This window comes from Helianthus annuus, chromosome 17 (genome assembly GCF_002127325.2).
Source record: "Helianthus annuus cultivar XRQ/B chromosome 17, HanXRQr2.0-SUNRISE, whole genome shotgun sequence".
Classification (NCBI taxonomy): domain Eukaryota; kingdom Viridiplantae; phylum Streptophyta; class Magnoliopsida; order Asterales; family Asteraceae; genus Helianthus; species Helianthus annuus.
The window spans coordinates 10,815,520-10,836,235 of NC_035449.2; the positions used below are offsets into that span (position 1 = coordinate 10,815,520).

A 20,716-nucleotide genomic window follows, 5' to 3' on the forward strand; every position below is an offset into this window, starting at 1 on the left:
GAGGTGTGTGTTTAACAATGACAAATTGGATTTAAATAATCCCAACTTTCTCAATTTGGCCGATAATAATCCCAACTCAGTTATTGGCTGATAGTAATCCGAACTGGTCCACTTTTAGCCGATAATAGTCCGCCGTTAAAATAGCTTAACGGAGTTAAGTTTTTTTTCCGAATTACAAATTGATGTTCTATGGATTTTGATCAGAACGAGGATACGAGTCGATTTATGTAAAACTTATCTCGAAACGATGCTTCAAACGGCTTGATTTTTGTTAATCGGAAGTTTAAACACCCGAATTGAAGCACCGTTTTCGCCGTTTGGGGCAGTATATCGAGGTAAATTTTACATCAATCAACTCGTATCCTCATTCTAATCAAAAGCCCTAAAACATCAGTTTGTATTCGGAAAAAAACTTAACTCCGTTGAGTCATATTTAACGCAGACTATTATGGGCCATAAGTGGACCAGTTCGAATTATTATCGGCCAATAACTGAGTTGTGATTATTATCAACCAAACTGAAAAAATTGGGATTATTTAAATCCAATTTGCCTTCAAGAAAATTAAATACGAATTACCCCATTTTGTACAGCCATTGTGGCAGAAATTGGTTCCCCAACAAATAACACATATCCTGAAATGACACATCAAAAACAGAGGATGTTATATGTATCATGTATGTAATACATATGCCTTTATTTAACTGATGTTAGCTAACATCGTTTGATTTATATGTTCAAATGAAATAAAACTACTATTACAGATTAAAAAGAGCGAAAATGCAATTTGAGATGTGATTCATAAGGCTATCTAAAGTGGTCAAAACGTTATGTTCAAAAAAGAAAAAAAAATCTATTGGGATGTGATTTGTATATCATAAAAATTACTTTCTACACATTGTTTATTGTGTGTTTTTGTACCAAATGGTATATTACTATGTGGTGGTGTGTAAAGTAATTTGATGATATACTAGGTTATAGACCCATGTGTTACATGATTTTGAGGATAGAAAATGAAAGTCTTTAAGATAATTATGGAGTTGATCGAGTTATTTGGAAAAAAAAATGTGTTTTCAATTTATATAAACTTGAATGAGTTTTTTTAAATAAATATGTTATTGTTGAGGTTGGTTGCATTTGAAGGACATAACGATTATAAATTTTGAATTATTTTTTATATTTCATATTATTTCTTGCATCACATAATAAATATAAATTCTGATATGAATACATATATAACCCTAATATGAATTGTACATACAAAATAAAAAAAAATATAACATTACTCATTTTAAATGATGCGTTTACGAAGAAAGAATTTTGTTTTTGAATATAAAAGAATTAGTGTATTTTATTTCAAATTAATTTATTCTTATTTTAAACATTGTTATCAAAGTAGAAGATGGAATGGAATTAGTGTAGGTCCCTTTTTCACGGAGGATAACGAACCTAAACCTTGTTATACAAACCTACTAGCGAGTGCGGAATCCCAGCTAGCAAGCAAACCGAGTTAGTAGCAAGTAGAGAAACAAACACACAAGTTCACCGATTAACACAACTTGTATTAATGCAATGAGGGTTCGGTTACAAGCTCAATGTTTACAGAAATGTTCTATAAACTCTCAAAGTGTGTGAGTGTTTCGGACAGGATGCTCTCTGCTGTGTGTCTCTCTGTGTGACTTTTCTGTGTGCATCTATCTGTCTCTCTCTAAAACTCAACACTACATGGGTATATATATACCCAGCCTAGCATGCCTGATCGAAGGATCTGATAGATGGTCCGAAGGATCATCTATCGAAGACCAAGTATTCGAAAGATCATCAAGGACCTCGAAAGATAATCTTTCGAGGTCTATGATTCGAACCATATCTTTCGATGAGGTCGAAGGATCCACATTATCCTTCGACCTCTTATCCTTCGACACAGTACATCTTTCAACTGTTGACTAAGTCAAACCAGGAGGACGGTTGACTTTGTCAACTTACAGAACTGACAAGGACATCGTTTACATACAGACCGAATACAGACAAAGTACAGACACAAGTGCACCAACAAACTCCCCCTTGGCTGTAGCTTTGTCTTTATCTTCTATAGTTGTAGACTCGTCTCGAACTTCGACGGTCTTGGGTCTTCGAGTTCTCAAAACTCTGATGTCCTTTCAAGTCTTCAAAGTCGGAGGATCTTCAAAGTCTTCACGTCTTGAAAGCAGAGAGTGTATCAACAAACTACCCGTATCATGTAGGAAGTGTGTTGACAAACTCCCCCTTAACATAAGCTCCCCCTTGAGTTATGCTCGTGAAAAGACTTTATCTTTATGAAGTGAGATCCTTGTGGTGTTGATGATGGCCAACGGCAACTCGATCATTTTCATCACTTGAGCGCCTTCTCGTCGTGTCTTCATTCCAGAGCTTGTCATCGACTATGTTCTCCCAGCCTTTAGAATCTGCACATGCAAGAAATCTAAACGCATAATGAGAACAACTGCTTGGAATATAGTTAACATACACACATGACACACGAATGACCATGTCATAATCAAACACCGTCCGACAGTTTGAAAGTTTAAATTTGTCAATTTTAGTTTTTAACTTTCAAACATGCAAATTTTTGACCGTTTATGAAGATTTAGTCAATTCGGTTTTCGTTCAGGTTTCAGGCAACGAAGACTCGAGCTCCAACATCGTACGATCGAAAATAAAGTAGAAAGAAAATCTTTTTGGCTTTTATAAAGTTTATATTAAAACAAGCCTAAAATCTTTTTGGTATTTTTGAAATTAAAAGACAACAATTTAAAATCCTTTGAGTGTTATCAAACGACATCACCGCTAATGTCGTGCTGATATGCACCAAACGACGAAACTGTTTAAAAGAAAACAATAAAAGATAAGCAGTAAATAAATAAATATATACAAACATTCTTTTTGCGAGTTTCGAGGGTAAGAGAATCATATCAGTGTACGGTCATGCCAAAACACTCTTGTTGTTCAGTTAGTTAACATTAAGATAAGCATCCTATAACAATTATCGGTATTGTTGTCCACTTAAGCTCAACTTATCAGATGTAATCATGGCGAGGGGATACGTTAAGGTATGATTTATACTTACCGACCGGTGTTCATCCACATCACGACACATTCCCGTATCAAGGTATGCACGAGAGTTCATCTTACCGGTGAGTATACCGATTATCATCTGTTTGACTGTATAAAATGTGAGATACTCACTTATTTTGATTTGAAAACAAGTCCTATGTGATATAATCACTTATTGATGAGGAACTTGATTTTCGTATGCATGAGGGCACAGGTGCAAGTCCGTGAACAGGTCAGTACTTCCGTACAGCAGAGAGACGAACTTGACACCCGGATAAATGTGATATTTTATCACTTATTTGATATGGACATGTGATTGTTTATCACTTATTGAGGTCGAATGCAGTATGTAATATGTACACGTATGTATAGTATCATGGAAGATCTAGACTTGCGTCCCCGTTATTTTTCGGTAAAAGATACAACCATGATACCCAGATGATAAGCAGCATAAAGACCGAATATCTCAGAACCTCGGCAATCTATCAAACGAAATTTCGGTACTAAGACCATATGCCAATGAATGGTTCCCACCTGGTCTTCAGTCGATTAAGATTTATATCACCCTGCACACTTTAAAATGATTGTGAGCCTACCGATACATCTTATATAGAGCTGCTTATCGTTTTACACTTAAGGTTTAAAGAGGTTAGGATAGACCACTGATGTACTATCATTTTCTCTTTTGCTCGCCAGGAAACTCATTTTTGATTTTCTATTGTTTTTGTGTTTTTGAAATTTTTCGATGTTTTTGGATTTTCAGATTTTTGGATTTACTCCCCCTAAAATCAATAAACTAAGACAAATTTAAAACACAAAGGTATTTACAAAAATGATTTTCCGATGTTGGTTTTACTCTTGCTTGACCTTAATGCCGTTTACCAATAATAAAAAGTCAAATCTTGATTTGTCAAAAGCTTTGGTAAATAAGTCGGCACGTTGGTCATCGGTGTGGACCTTAACAACATCGATTAGCCTTTTCTCAAAGCAATCACGTATGAAGTGATATTTGATTTCGATGTGTTTGGTCTTCGAATGCTGCACAGGATTTCTAGTGATATCTAAAGCAGCAGAATTATCAACGTAAATAGGAGTAGTTAGGAATTCAAAACCGTAGTCCCGCATTTGTTGTTGAATCCAAAGAACTTGGGAGCAACAACTTGAGGCAGCAATGTATTCAGCTTCGCATGTTGATGTAGCTACACACGTCTGCTTCTTGCACTGCCATGTGACTAGGCGATTTCCTAAGAACTGACATCCAGCCGTTGTGGATTTACCGTCGATTTTGCATCCGCCAAAATCAGAATCACTGAAAGCTACCAATTCAAAGTTATTATCCCTAGGGTACCACAGACCGGTGTCAGGGTACGCCTTCAAATAACGAAAAATCCTTTTAACAGCAGCAAGATGAGAGGCCTTCGGGTTAACTTGATATCTGGCAAGCAGGCACGTTGGGTACATTATGTCTGGCCTTGATGCTGTGAGGTACATAAGAGATCCAATCATAGCGCGGTAGTTTGAAGGGCTAACAGCTTCTCCCTTCAAGTCAGGAGTAATTCCGTGATTGGTTGGCAATGGAGTACCAATGGGCGTTGCATCTGACATCTGGAACCGGCTCAAGATGTCACCAACATATTTAGTCTGATGGATGAATATCCCAGACTCTGTTTGTTGAACTTGTAGGCCCAAGAAGAAAGTCATTTCCCCCATAGCACTCATCTCGAATTTATCCTGCATGATGCGCTCGAATTCCCTACACAAGACATCATTAGTAGAACCAAAAATAATATCATCAACGTATACCTGTACCAGAAGAAGATCTCCATCTTGTTCTTTGATGAAAAGAGTACAGTCGATAAGACCTCTACGAAAACCGTTCTCCAGCAGATAGTGAGATAAGGTTGCATACCAAGCTCGCGGTGCTTGATGTAGACCATAGAGAGCTTTGTTGAGCAACCAAACCCGATCGGGATGGATAGGATCTTCAAAACCTGGAGGCTGTTCGACGTACACCTCTTCTTCAACCACACCATGTAAAAATGCACTTTTCACGTCCATCTGATAAACCTTGAATCCTTTGAAGGACGCATAGGCTAGAAAGATTCGAATTGCTTCGAGACGTGCCACTGGTGCATAGACTTCGTTGTAGTCGATCCCTTCAATCTGACGAAAACCTTGAACGACTAAACGAGCTTTGTTTCGGATAACAACTCCGCGGTCATCCTTTTTGCATTTGAAAACCCAACGGGTACCAATCTTCTTGTATCCAGCAGGTTTCTCTACGAGTTTCCAGACACCCAGCTTCTGGAATTGTTGCAGTTCTTCCTGCATTGCTTCAACCCAAGCGTTATCTTTCAAGGCTTCTTTCCACGTTCTTGGTTCTTCCTGTGAGACATAACACGCGAAAGACCAATCGTTTTGTTGCCCGGATTCTCGAATAGCTGCATACAAGCCTGCATTGTTGTTGTTTCGCAACATGTTTCTTGTTTGAACGCCACTTTGCACATTTCCAATGATGTTTTGTTGAGGATGGGTATTATGAATCCTTGTTTCTGGATTATCTGGAACTGGAACATTTATACCCAGATTGTTGAGGTTAAGATCAACAACCAATTCAAGGCCCGGAATTGACGAAGAGGATGATGCAGTAGCCTCAGCTGTTCTATGAGCATCCACTGGAGGAGTACCCTCTGAAGTACCATGAACTGCTGCTGTAGGAGCTTCCTGATCTGCATCTAGAAATTCATCATCCTCTGAAGATTCGTTCAATTCGTTTGCATCATGAAAATCCTCATTGTTGAGAGTATTATTGTTCACCGAAGAAGATGGTTCTTGATTAACAAGAATCGGACGAACCACCGGTGAAACTGTTGCATTGTCACTCTCGAAAAACATCCTAGCCGCAGCATTTTCTTCAACGGCTTCAACATTGATCGAATTGAAGAAGTCATCATACTCAAACATCCAAGGTTGACCCGGATTTTTGACTGGCAAGGTGTGCCTTTGTACTCTGACCTCAGACCATTCCTCGACCCTTTTAGTCTCTAGATTCCAGACTCGTAAGTTAGGGGTGGCATACCCAAGAAAGTATCCATCAATTGCTCTTGCCCCAAACTTTCCATTAGGATCGATGATTGTGCATGGAGCTCCAAACGGTTCTAGATAAGACAAATCTGGTTTCCGTTTTTGAAGAAGCTCAAAGCAGGTCTTGTTGTGCCTTTTGACTGTAAGAACTCTGTTCAATGTATAGCATGCAGAGGCCACAGCTTCAGTCCAGAATGGAATGGGTAGCTGCGACTCTACCAACATTGTCCTAGCAGTCTCGATCAATGTGCGGTTCTTACGTTCAGCGACACCATTCTGTTGAGGAGTATAAGCTGCACTAAACTCATGAAGAATACCCTTTGAAGTGCAAAACTCCGCCATGGAATGATTCTTAAATTCAGTACCATTGTCGCTACGTATCCGCCTAACCTTCAACTTATACAAATTCTCAATCTGAATGATCAAGTTTTTGATAATGCCAAAGGTTTCACTCTTGTGTGCCATGAACGCAACCCAAGAAAATCTTGAATAATCATCAGTAACCACGAGGCAGTATTGATCACCTCGAATACTCTTGTGCTTGACAGGACCGAACAAATCCATGTGCAAGCGTTCAAGAGGAACTGCCACTGTGTTGATCTTCTTTGTAGGGTGCTTCTTCTTTGTTTGCTTTCCTTTCTGGCACGAAACACAGACGTCTTGAAGATGGAAATTTTTGAGGGGAACACCATTCACCAATTCATTTGAAACCAAATGATTCATTTTTCGTAAGTGAATGTGACCCATTCGTCTGTGCCAAGAGATAGTGTCTTTTTCTGTGGCTTTGGAAACGAAACAAGTTGCTTGTGCAGACGTAGTAATAGCCTGGCTCATGTCAAGAACGTACAAATCATTTATTCTTGGAGCCGACAAGAGAATCCATTCTTTTGGAATTTTGAAGCCGGGTTTCAGCACATAACATCCATTAGCATCAAAGTGTACTGAGAACTGCTTGTCACAGATTTGAGAAACACTAAGAAGATTGTGATCAAGTTGTTGCACAAAATTGATCTTGTCAAAGCTGACAATCCCGTTAGATATCATTCCTTCACCCGTTATATATCCACCTTTATCTCCAGCAAAAGCAACATAACCTCCTCTAATAGATTTAACGTCGTAGAGAAGCTTTATGTCGCCTGTCATGTGCCTGGATGCCCCACTATCAACAATCCAGTGACTACTGATAGTTCCTCCTGAAGCACCCTGCACATGAACTCAAATGAATTAGTTGGAGATGGGGACCCAAGCCATTGTGGTCTTGGGTCTTCCATTTTCATCAATGACAATAACTTCTTGTCTTTGATGGTTGGTGAATTGTGATGGTCCCCCTGATTCAGTAACCGATTTAGGTTTCCATGTCTGTTTTGTTTTACCAGTATCTTTCTTTAAAATTTTAACTTCTTGATTGTTTGAAATTGTAGAAGTTTCTGGTTTTACAGCAACAGATTGTTTTTGAACCACATCAGTTTTAATTGCTTTTTCAATTTTCTTGACCTGTTGCCTTTTCTGTTTCTTTTCCCTTTCTTTTACAAGTCGGGGATCTTGTTTTATGGAAACAGTTGGCTTATGGTCAGTTTTGCCACGGGGATCATCAACCTTTCCTTTTTGTTTATGAAGATATGGACAATTACGAATAATATGTCCAATGGTTCCACATTCAAAACATGATCTTCGTTCTACAAACCCCGAAGAATCATGTGATCGTCTAGCCGATGATGTTGAACTTTGTGAACCCGAGGTACTAGGTTTTGAACTGCTTGGTTCATTTCTTTTCTCGACAATAGCTTTCTTGACAAAATCTAAGTTAGATTGATTTTCAAACTTTTCAATTTTGTCCGTTCCCGTCGATTTCACAAAGTTAACCTTTTTCTTCTTCTTTTGGTTCGGCTTCTTGTTAGCTTGAGCCGGTGTTTTACCTTTGGGTTTGGTGTGATTTTGCTGTGTTGGCACTGTTGGTAATTTCTTGTTACCAAATTGTTTTCGAATTTCAGCCTTTGGAATAGGAGGACACTGTGTAACTGTAACTTTAGGTCCTGCCTTTCCCAAGAACTTACTCGTCGAATTCTCAAAGACTTTGCAGATTAAGGATTGATTAACATTCTTAATGGGAAAATCTTTGTCTGAGTAAATTTTATCATCACCAACTAGAGTGTACAGCAAATTCACACTCTCCGGCTCTTCTGCAGATGAGGACTCAGTTGCAACAGTCTTAGCGGGTTGAACAGGGGGATCACATAGAATGTGATTCTCAAGAGGTATGTCCTCATTTTTGGCTACCGCATCAGACTTTGCTGGGACAGTATCGTCAGATTCATCATCAGACGAATCAGCATCCTCAATCACAACTGGAGGATCTTGATTCTGTTCAGCACTCACAAATGTATCTGCTGACACATCTGAATCTGAGGATACTTCCTTTTGGTATCCGAGTCCTGCAGCAAACTCCTTAACATCTAGAGGCACAGAAGGTTCAAAGAATACCCTGTCCTCTTCATCAGGCATGGCGTCATAATTATGTCTCACTGGTGGTGGACACTTCTTGTAGCCTATGCATGTGACATCTCTCTTTTCCTTCTGAACATCAATGATGTGATCTAACACATAGCTAGAGCTCAAATAACTGTCTAGCTTGAGTTGGATCGCATCACTTTCGGTTTTCACACAAGCCATCTCTTTTTGCATTGTTTCAAGACGAGAGATATACAAATTAATGTCCGTCTGTTTTCTTGAAACCATTTTTGTCAATTCAGTTTTATCTTTCTTTAATGTTTCAATCATTGACTTAAATTCTTTTTCATGGTTTTCATGAAACATGTTGGCTTCTGTGCATTTTGAGAGATCCACAGTCAATTTCTGATTGTGGAGAAAGGTCACATCATATTTTTCTTGCAAAGCGTCATGCTTACTTTGCAAGTCACTCAAATTCTCATTCACAGCAGTATGTTTGTCTTGCAAGTCAAACAAACTAGCTTGTAAAGCATCATGTTTGCCTTGCAACTCAGACATACTTTTCTCCAGATCAGCACATCTAGCATGCAACCTAGCACATTCATCACAATTAACAGCAGTGGGTTCATCGACACATACCTGACTTGATGAACCTTCGACATTAGCCATAAAGGCTGAATGGAGAGAAGATGAAGTATAAGCAGCTTGATCCACCAGAATAGATCTTCTTTGAGTTTCTGCTGCAGCTTCCTCCAAAAGTTCATCAATATCTGCATCGATTGCTGCATTTGATGTCTCACCCATATGATCATCGCCAGAATTGGATGATTCTTCATCAGCACTCCTGCTATAACCAGAAGAGTCTTCATCTTCAGACGATTCACCACCACTGGCAGAAGATTCTCTACCACTGGTGTGAACTAACTCTTTCACAATTTGAGCAAAACATGCTGTTCCATCAGGAGCATCACCACCCAACTGGATTGACCAGTCACAACCTTCATCCACCTGAACTGCAAGTGCTCGGTTGGTTTGGTTATTTGCAGGCACCAATGAACGCTCAGTGTTTCTGTTCTGATTCTGCTGGTTGCCTCGGTTTCTGAAGGGATTTTGATTCCCGTGCTGTGCTGGCTTTGTACATTCCCTTTTAAAGTGGCCCCGTTCACCACAGTTGAAGCACTTAACAGCCTGCTTATCGAACCCATACTTGGTGTCTCGCTTACTTTCCAAGCTGGTTCTGCCAGTACTTTCCATCCAATCCTTTGCTCTTCTCACAGCACTCGCAAAGGCCCACTTGATATCCATCAAGTCCATCTCTTCCTTATCAATCTGCCTGTAATCTTCTTGTGTCAGATTAATGTTTCCAATCTGACCTTCTATCAACCCACAGTACGCGCTCACTACAGTGTTAAGTAGCTCCATGTGTTCCTTAGCTACTTCTACACTGACTTTAGAGAAGCTTGAAGTGTCAAGCTGTACTGTATTTGGCTTTGATTGTTGACCTGCAGCAGATGATGTTCCTCCATAACACGCATATTGTGGTTGTTGAGCAGGAGGAGGAGGAGGTGGTTGTATTGGATTTCCATACAGATCTGTGGTTGGAGGCGGCTTTACAGGAACTTGCACTGGATTGCCATACATATCCGTGCTTGTGACAAACGCCGTTTGAAGTGGAGCATGTGAACCGGCTTTTGCAGATGAAGAAGTGGAGGTGCCATAATACATCTCTGGATTCTGTGGCACTGCAACTCTCTTTGCCTTCAACGTTTCTTCCTGATCCTTGTTCTCCAGAAGCTGCACGAAATCGTTGATATTTGTAGTTTTCAACGTTCCGTTGTACTTCAAGATTTCCAGGAAGTTATTCCATTGAGGAGGCAATGCATCGGCAAACTTCTTTACCACCTCTGTTGGAGTCGTTGTGACTTCAAAGTTGGTCAGCTCAGTAAGTAGGTGATAGAAACGGCTTGTCATATCTCCCAAGGACTCCTTATCCATACATGTGAAGCCATCGAATTCTTTCTTCAGTAGATCTCGTCGTAGCTGACGTGTGGCTTCATTACCTACTCCTCTTGTCTTCAATGCATCCCACAGCTTCTTCGTAGTCTTGAAACTGACGAACTGATGATAAATATCCTTGCTCAGTGCTTGAGTGAGAATAGCGTATGCTTTCTTTTCTAAGTCATACGTCTTCTTTTGATCATCAGGAAGATCGGCAAATGTAGCTGTCGAAGAAGCAGCAACCTCGATAGATTGATCGAATTCCGTAGTGAACCGCAACCACAACTCTGTATTTTGACCAAGAATGTATGTATGGAAACGATCAACCCATCCCGGATATTCATTAAGATGCATCAACTTTGGAGGCCTGTTCAAACTTCCGGTTTCACTTTCGCTTAGTAGAAGACTTTGAATACTCGGAGTTTGATTTGAAACAAACGCCCATTGACCAGCTGGAGTGGCATTTGTTTGTGAGGATGTAGATACCGGAGATTCGGCCCATGATGGAGATTGACTGGTATTCATGTATTTTCCACTGTCTGGAGCCGGATTTCCCCACCAACTCGGATTCATCTTTGACAAGAAAAATAAATTCTATGTCCAAGTCACGAAAGATGATGAGCACCCGAAAGATCACACACAGTCGAAGGACCCTAGTTCGAAAGATCTCAAACGAAAACAGAAACTTGTTAGCAATAAACAGACCACACTTCGAAAGATCAAATCTTGTTCGAAGGATCAACAGTGCTCGAAAGATCACTGTTGAATCTCGAACAATGATTTCGAAAGATTCAAGAACTCGAAGGATTCCCCTTTGAAAGATCCTTATCTTTCGAGTTAAATCCTTATCTTTCGGACACCTGTCTTTCGAAAAGATTCCTTTATCGAAAGATATGCTTCGGACTTCGAAGGATGGGTCGAAGGATAATAATCTTTCGAGCCTTCTTTGATCGAAAGATAGTCTTTCGAGATCGAAGGATATCTTTCGAGAGGTTCTGACACACTGGCACAAAGTGATGGGTTGGTGAAAAGGTGACAGGTTGGTAAGTCAACTTTCGGCAAAAGGAGGTAAGGTCTGACACAGATTTCTACCAACTTTGAAATGACCTGAAAGTTTACCAAATATGGACAATCTTATCCACACAGTCCGGTGACCGGAATAGTTACCGGAGTATGCCGGAAATCACCAAAACACTCAAAAACAAGTTTTTAAGTTACCCAACCCCACTTTAAACACTCCCGGTTAGTTTAGACACGTTTTTACTCAAAGAAAATGCAAGAAACTAAGTAAAAACAGGTGCAAAACCAAGTGTTTCAACACACCAAAACTTGTAAAAACCCGGTTTTAAACAAGGTAAAGAGCCAAAGCTCTGATACCACTTGTAGGTCCCTTTTTCACGGAGGATAACGAACCTAAACCTTGTTATACAAACCTACTAGCGAGTGCGGAATCCCAGCTAGCAAGCAAACCGAGTTAGTAGCAAGTAGAGAAACAAACACACAAGTTCACCGATTAACACAACTTGTATTAATGCAATGAGGGTTCGGTTACAAGCTCAATGTTTACAGAAATGTTCTATAAACTCTCAAAGTGTGTGAGTGTTTCGGACAGGATGCTCTCTGCTGTGTGTCTCTCTGTGTGACTTTTCTGTGTGCATCTATCTGTCTCTCTCTAAAACTCAACACTACATGGGTATATATATACCCAGCCTAGCATGCCTGATCGAAGGATCTGATAGATGGTCCGAAGGATCATCTATCGAAGACCAAGTATTCGAAAGATCATCAAGGACCTCGAAAGATAATCTTTCGAGGTCTATGATTCGAACCATATCTTTCGATGAGGTCGAAGGATCCACATTATCCTTCGACCTCTTATCCTTCGACACGGTACATCTTTCAACTGTTGACTAAGTCAAACCAGGAGGACGGTTGACTTTGTCAACTTACAGAACTGACAAGGACATCGTTTACATACAGACCGAATACAGACAAAGTACAGACACAAGTGCACCAACAATTAGTTCATGATATCAGATTATATATATATAGACCGTTTATATATATATATATATATATATATATATATATATATATATATATATATATGTTTGACATTTGTGAAAACGATAATAACAAATTATAAACATGATGGAGTTTTAAACTTTTGGTTACATTAAATAGTGATGGATGTATAATATTTTTTGTTATCCCATCTCTTTTTTGAGATAAGTATGTTTTTATTTATTAAGGTAGAGATATTATATTAAAGTATATGTAAGTAGATAATTAATATTAATTATTAAGAAATAAGAATATTAAAGAGATATAATCATAAATATATGATTATTTTAATATATATATATATATATATATATAATTTAATCATTTAATAGTCTTTATATTAATTTACTTATATTTTATTATGATTGAGGTAAAATGATAAATTGTCACATGGCATTTTGGTGAAATCTTTAAAAGTTAAATAAGATTGGATGTTTATTAAAAGTTGAATTAGAGTGACATGTGATATTAAGGAGACTTTTTTATTAGTATATTTGTTATTTTATCATCTTTATCAATAATTAATATTTTAAATCATTTGTTTTAGAAATATATGTGGTTAATCTATATATGTAGTTAATCTTAATGAGGTGTTATATTATCAAATAAAGTAAATATAATAATACATGAATAATTAAATTGGGGATATTAGTAATAATAGTTTTGTTATAGATAATAATAAACCTATGATTAAAAGGCTTTTGATTTTAAAGGATTTTCATATTAAATACAGACATATTAAAAAAATATAATGACCCTATATCGTATGTCATAGAGGTGAATATAATCTTGATCTTTAATATGTAAAATCGGTATATGCAAGAGATAAAGTAATTCTTATATTTTTATCTATATATCATACTAGTGGGAAACCCGCGCGTTGCGGCGGAGTGAACAATACACATTGGAATTGGTTAACACATACTATATAACAATTATATAATCATATATCATTATATGTAAAATGTCAGATGTAAGACCATACATTCAAACAAAAACCATAGAGAATCAGATTATGAAAATGCAACCCAACAACACGATATATGGAACCGAAAACTTTATAAAGCGCTTTGGACTGCACATAAAATTTAATTCTTCCAACATTATTATACCTTTTCGTTTTGCCTACCTGCAGTATCAAACAATATGAATCCATATTAAATTTCGACTTCTTTCAATATGTATCAGATAATACTAAGTGATATTATTCTACTGAACAAATACTAAGCATGTATATATGTCCAGGATTGATTAGCACTTGCTACACTCTCCAAAACATTTTGAACTATCTGTTTTGGAATAGGGGTGTGAATTTCTAACACCACCCGAAAACTCGACACGATCCTAACACGAAATTCGCGGGTTTAGGTTTACTCTAAACGGTTTCATGTTATTTTCAGGTTGAACCCGCGAACCCGTTTAGGTTAACGGGTCGGGTTCGAGTCAACCTGGTCGGGTTGGCGGATTGACCCGTTTAACACATTTATACTATATTATAATTTTTTACAATATATTTTATGTCATAAATTAAATGGGGTAGTATTTTATGCCATGATTGTAACTTAAAAAGAGAAATTAACATAGATTTTGTAATTTAACTATGATATTATTATATACATTTGTGTTTTTTAAGTAAATTTTAATTTTAATATATCAATTTCAGAAAAAATAAAAAAATTCGGGTTGAACGCTTCGTGTTTGGGTTTATATGTATGATACGATTTTCGGGTTCAAGTTCGTGTAAAATTTTCGGGTTTGGGTCGAGTTGAACTCGCCAACCTGCGAACACAACCCGTTTAGCACCCCTACTTTGGAAGTTGGAAAACTACACTGGATATTAAATAATAACTTTATTTATGGAGCAGACTTACTTGGGTGCACAAATGAAACATGATGATTTGAATCTAGGCTTTGGGGTTAAGTAGGGTGATGCGGATCTGGAAGCATGAAGGACTTGGTAAAAGCTTCTGTCCCATTGATTCGTCAAGTGTTGTCAAATTAAGTCAAAGAAGGGTTCAGTAAGATACAAGGTAAGCTAAGCACCTTATGTCTACTAAAAGTTGACACATTGTCGGTCAACCAATTAAGGGAACTTGTGAGGAACAAATTTAAACAAGTTTGAGCAGATATATAATCAATATAATAGATATACAAACCATAACACTTGTGTGAACTTCCTGCATATAAAAAATAAAGAATTAATTTATTTATAACCAAGACACAGAAGAAAATAGTACCGTTGGTGATCCTCATTGCCAAGCCAAAATCAGGAAGCTTAATCTTCCCTGAAGTTGTTAACAGGATATTACCTTCCCCCTGAACACAACTCCATTACCAAATGAAAAGATTCCGAATCTTCATAAACCACATTCAACGTCACAACCCCTGGATGCCCTGACAAATGTTGCATTATCTCAACTTCTCTATGAACCGTCTAGCTCATCCCCTTTCACCAGGGTCTTACACGCAAAACTCCACACTACTAACCCTACATCTACACAGCCAAACAGACCCAAAGTTACCCTTACCAATAGTATCCACACTACTAACCCTTACCTATATTTAAATAAAAGTATAGGTGGCTGTATGCAAAGATATATTTTTAAGATGAATTTAGATTCATTAGAGATATAGAACGTACTCGAAAAGACCAATTTATAAGAGTAAAGTACACGAAGGATTAGTCAAACATCTTTTTTACCAAATAAATTTATAGATTAACAATTTAACATACACTGAATTCAGAATTTCCTTTTCGAGAAAGCGTCTCCACATAACTCTCTAATCCAACAGCTGTTACAGAAACGTCATCAAAACGAATAAATTCAGTTATCACACAAGACACTGCCTAAAGTCAACAAAAAATATGAGTAAAAGGAAAGAGAACAAACCGGGCTGTATCGGACAATCTGTCGTCACAGTTGACTTTTGAGCATTTGATATAATATCAACTTGCAAAATTCGCCCAACATCATATGGCTCGGGTGCACAAACTGATTTGTTCGCACCTGGTGAAAAAATAAATTTTGTAAGGGTGCCACTGATCATCATCATGACTCAAACTCGTTTCACGTATCAACGGGCTTCGTCTTCGATAACTCGACCCTCTAGAGTCATAACCAGGGTACCTAGGCGAGAAGGTAGACGGCAAGGAACCGATGACCCGGTCAACTCCAGGCGGCCCATAGTCTCTATAATCGTGGTTCCACCTATCTTTAGGATAATGGTGAACATAAATTACATTTCATGGCAGTGAAAAACCATCAAATTCAAATTGATTGTACAGACCAAGAGTCAAAGAATTGAATTCCAATGTTTTCTAAAATAACAACATAGATTCCACAGTTGACCAGCTAAATGTATGCAATCATCGAACTGTTGCAATTTTCATACAGATATACGTGCAAAAATAAATGAAATGTCAAAAAAAATGCAGAAACGAATCAATTCACTTACCAGCGACTCAAGATCTAGCGATTTCAACATTCTGATTTCAGTTTCAAGACCTAGAACCTGCGATTGAAAAGGAACTTGTTTCAATTTCAAACATATAAAACGATGAACCGATATATGCAATTCAAGGTGTTGATGAGGAACAAACTTGTTGAAATCTAAAAAGATGAAAATAAGTAACCAACATCCTTGCTACAATACACAGAATCAATCAAAAATCTTCAGCAAATAGAGTGTGTAATTCGATAACTACAGTGTTTCATGGCAAACCCTAGCCGTTTGCCTTTGACGACCACCAATACCACAGCCCCTGGAACCACTGTCGCCGGCAGAGGGTGGAGTGAGAACGTAAGGGGGATTTGAGAGGACAAATTGAAGGTGGTATATAGGGTTATGAGGATTCAGTCGTGATGAAGGTGAAGAGATGAGAGGAAACTGTGATTTGGGTATTAGGGTTATATATTCAATTCCAGGATAAGAAACGATTCAATTGTCTGAGAAGTTAATGTACGGTTATTCCATGATCAAATTCCTAAAACACCCCTATGGTGTCTTAAAATTTTAGAAAAGTTGCAACTTTAGCCCCTTTAAAATGGCTTCTCTCTATTGTACATAATGCTTTTAAATTTGTATGTTTGTCAAAATTACAAATTTGTACATGGGAAATGCTTATATATAGTATATAGATAATATAATTTAGTAACTCAAGCATTATGATATATCAATTTTTTTTTGAGTGAGATGGTGCATAAAAAATTATTTATTAAAGTGGAGAATGGTCTTTAAATTAATTTAGTTATTATTATTATTTATTATGGGTGATGTAGTATAAAAAATTGCCACATAACATTTTGATAAAATCCTTATTTATGAGAGAATGCCATGTGGCATTAAAGGGATTCTTTTATTAGTATTAGATAAATCACACTATAAATTTTAAAGAGGTAGCAAAATGACCAATCGGGATACAAATGAAAAACTTAGTGTACGCTTTTTTTATAATATCAACAAAGCTTTCTATAATATTTGTATTCACAACATTCAAGCCTTTACATGTTCGAATTCTATTTAGTATAAATAAGTAGTTATTTGTACTGAAACATTAATTAATAGAAATAAATATCATTCTCATATCACATGTTTTTTCCTTCAAGAAGTAGGTTATACATGATTTCCTTTTAGCCAATGTGAGAGGCTACCCTATTTGTTATATACATATATCTTTTAGGTTATACAGTGTGAGAAGGGTATGAAGCATATGATGTTAGATATTTTAGTGTAATCGGGATTAACTTGGTCACCAAAGGGAATTATAATATACGTCGAACAAGTTAGGAGGTGCGGGAGTACACGCTTGTTCGAGTTGCTATAATTCCAAGTATTTGGGCAGAGCCGCGAAAGGGGGGGGGGGTTTCCGGGGCAGCGCCCCTGAGAGCAGGGTCCAAGGCAATTCGGCCATATAAAATGACCGAATTGCCCTTCTCGTTAACGAAAAAAATAGATGAAGTTAACCGAGTGGACGAAAACGGCAATGGTGAAACCTTTTTAGACCCACATACGAAAAATGAAACATTTGGACTAAACTAGCAAAATGGCCCAAACCACAAGGACTAAAATGACATTTAACTCTAAAAGTTAAATTAACACATACTAAAACAATACATACATAAAAGTAACATTTTTTGAATCATATTAGCACATAAAAATTAATCAAGATAATTGATTTCAGCAGCATTTTTTATGAATAATTATAGGGAATTCAATTATTGTATATGAAATGTGGTTTGTACTTGATCCTACTCTTTATACCGTAACCAACCTCTTTAATTATTATTATATTTTTGAATGGCAAATTTTTTTACTCTTGTCGTGAACCGAAGACCTCTCTCCCTCCAAGGTATTTAAAGACATTACCTTTACCAATAGACCACCATCCATTGACACCCTCTTAAATTATTTAACATATATTATCTCGTTCTCTTTTTATGAAGAAATATTTTTAAACATACTTTAAACAAAACACACGCTAAAAAAAGCATAACTATTAAAATTACTATATTACCCATGTGCCCTCAGCCCTATCTGAGAATTTCAGTTTCCGGCCCGCCGTCATTCAGCAGCCCTTTCTTTCTACCTCTGCCGATTTGATCAATTCGCCGCCTCTACCAATTCTCCCAGGAGTCTCCCAAGTAAGTAAATCTGAATTTTACAAACCAAATATCAATCATTTAATTTATTTGTGAATTATGTTTTCACTGCGGTTATTTATAATATTTGGGATATATCCGAAATAGGATTTGGTATTTGATTAAGGAACAAAAATTCTGCGTGTTAGTTGTATTAAGACTGTAAAAAATTGCAATAATATTGTTGACATTGATAATTGATGCAGTTATTGTCTATCACAAAAGTTATATTTAGATACCAATTACCAAACATGTCTGATAGGAGTAAAAACCCCAAATTACTGGATCAAACAAACGATAGAAAAAGGGTCCAAACCGCTAGTCGGTCGCTCGGAAATTGCTCGTTCGATTTGAGGCTAGGTTATAAACGAGCCGCTCTGCCCGGTTCGGTTTGTAAATGAGCCAAGCATGAGCAAAGGTCCGCTTGGTTCGACTCGAATTATTATTTTTAATCAGTATGCAAATACATACATATACACATACATATATAAACACGTATATACACAAATATAAATTATACATACATATCTACACGCACACCTATATATACACATAAACATAAATTAAATTTATAGTTTTATTATATACCACTCTATTGGATTTTGGTCCACTCTAGGTTTTAAAAAGCGCGCCTGAGGCCTAGGCGCACTAAGGCGCGCTTTTTCCACAAAGCGTAAGAAAAGCACATTTTTTGAGTTTTTTGAGGTCTGAGGCGCGCGCCTAATGTATTTTGGGTGTTTTTATGTCGTTTTTATGCATGAAAGTATTGGACAATAGGTTTTTTGGCTTGTACTTAGCTATAACTATATTTTGGATATGGGATGCTAAAAACCTATGGGATACATATAAAAATTTATATAATCTTTTTGCGTCCCTAGGGATAGAGGCAAGGTCTGTCTACATCCCACCCTCCCCAGACCCTATAAGGGTCCACTATATACAAATTTACAACTATATTTATACATACTAGCCCAATCACGCCAATAAAAAATTAACACCAAATCTAAAAGTTAAACCCTAAACCACTAAACGTCAGTTTGCTCATCGCCTCAATGTCTCATGTTGTTACCCTAAGTCGATCGTCTCCTACTCTCAACGTCATTGTTCGTGCAATATGATCATCGCCTCATCGGCCACAACATTGTTATTCATAGGAAAAATATCATGACATGAAATGTGCCTGTTTTTAAAGACATAAAAACTTGAAACCCAACATTTTCACTATCTCTCTCCGCAAATTTAAATCGGGCAACACAGTTGTGAAAATCACTCGAAGTTCGCTCAACGCTCACTCGGAATATTCACTGCTCGGAAAATGCTCGTTTGATTTGAGGCTCGGTTTTAAATGAGCCGCTCCGCTCGTGAACAACCTTAATTTGGATACAAATTCAAATGACCTGATGTATAAGATAGCAACTTTGACTTGTTGAACTGATGTATGAGAAAAAAAATAAGTCGTAGAACTATCCTTTTTTATCGTTTGTTTTGATCCAGTGATTTGAGGTTTTTACTCCTATCAATGTCATTTTTTTTCAAAAGTGAGAAGTAGATTATTGGATTAAGATTAATTTGTTACAATTACTAAGGATTCTCGCAGTCACTTTAAGGTGTTTATGGTTCAATATTTGGCCTTCGGTTGCAGACTAACGAATTGTATGCTTTGAACACAGATTTCTTGTGTCTAGAGATGAAGATTCTGAAGGAAAATGCAGGCCCGCTTACGAATTTTGAAGTGCTTGATTTTTTACGATCTAGAGGGGCTGCAAAAGACCCCACACGGGTTCTTGCTTCGGTAGCACCTTCAGAATTCAAGGTTTACGACTACCTGGAGCACACGGCAGCTTCTAGTCAAACAAAAGAGAGCATTACTGAGTTTGCGGCTAAATGTAAACCATACAAGCTTACAAAGTCTGAGATCATTAACATCGTCAACATTAGACCGTCTTCGTCTGTCGAAATTTACCCCTTGATTGAGAATCTTGAGGCACGACTAGAAGAAAGTGTTGAAGAATTGGTTGAGTTGGTTTTGCAAGTGTTTCCCTCTTCTGAAGAACAAAGTAAATCTGATGAATGAATGAATGAAAGCAAACCTTATATGTATGCTACCATTGTTTGTTATCTGTCCTTGAAAATTTAATTAAAATCGACAGTCAAACACATCATTTCTCGTTGGGCTCCCAAAAAGATTGAGCCGCCCTTGCTCAAGTAGACGACACTCGTTACTTGTAGAGGTGGGAGAGGGTCCCTCCGTAAGTTATACTCGTCAACTAGAATAAATATCATTTATGAAACCAAAGATATGTGTTTTAAGCATACTAATATCAAAAGGCCAAAATGATAATGATGCAAGATAATGGACACAAACAGTAATGATTTATTGAAAAGATGAACC

The 20,716-nt window shown here is 37.3% G+C and overlaps 1 protein-coding gene and 1 long non-coding RNA gene across 2 annotated transcripts; one reads left to right on the forward strand and one right to left on the reverse strand.

Moving 5' to 3' along the window:
* Positions 1-15,336: 15,336 nt before the first annotated feature.
* LOC110922330 lies at positions 15,337-16,514 on the reverse strand. Its single transcript, XR_004886130.1, has 3 exons — positions 16,142-16,514; positions 15,577-15,898; positions 15,337-15,478 (listed from the first exon to the last, which is right to left on the reverse strand). It is a non-coding gene; the product is annotated as an uncharacterized LOC110922330 (long non-coding RNA).
* A 3,486-nt stretch (positions 16,515-20,000) lies between these two features.
* Positions 20,001-20,486, forward strand: LOC110921522. The gene has a single exon (XM_022165860.2). It carries the CDS (start codon positions 20,012-20,014, stop codon positions 20,396-20,398), a length of 387 nt encoding a protein of 128 aa, XP_022021552.1. The 5' UTR covers positions 20,001-20,011; the 3' UTR covers positions 20,399-20,486.
* The last annotated feature ends 230 nt before the right edge of the window (positions 20,487-20,716 follow it).

Coding starts and splice junctions, on each gene's coding strand:
- LOC110921522 (XM_022165860.2), top strand. CDS start 20,012: ATGAAGATTCTGAAGGAAAATGCAGGCCCGCTTACGAATTTTGAAGTG.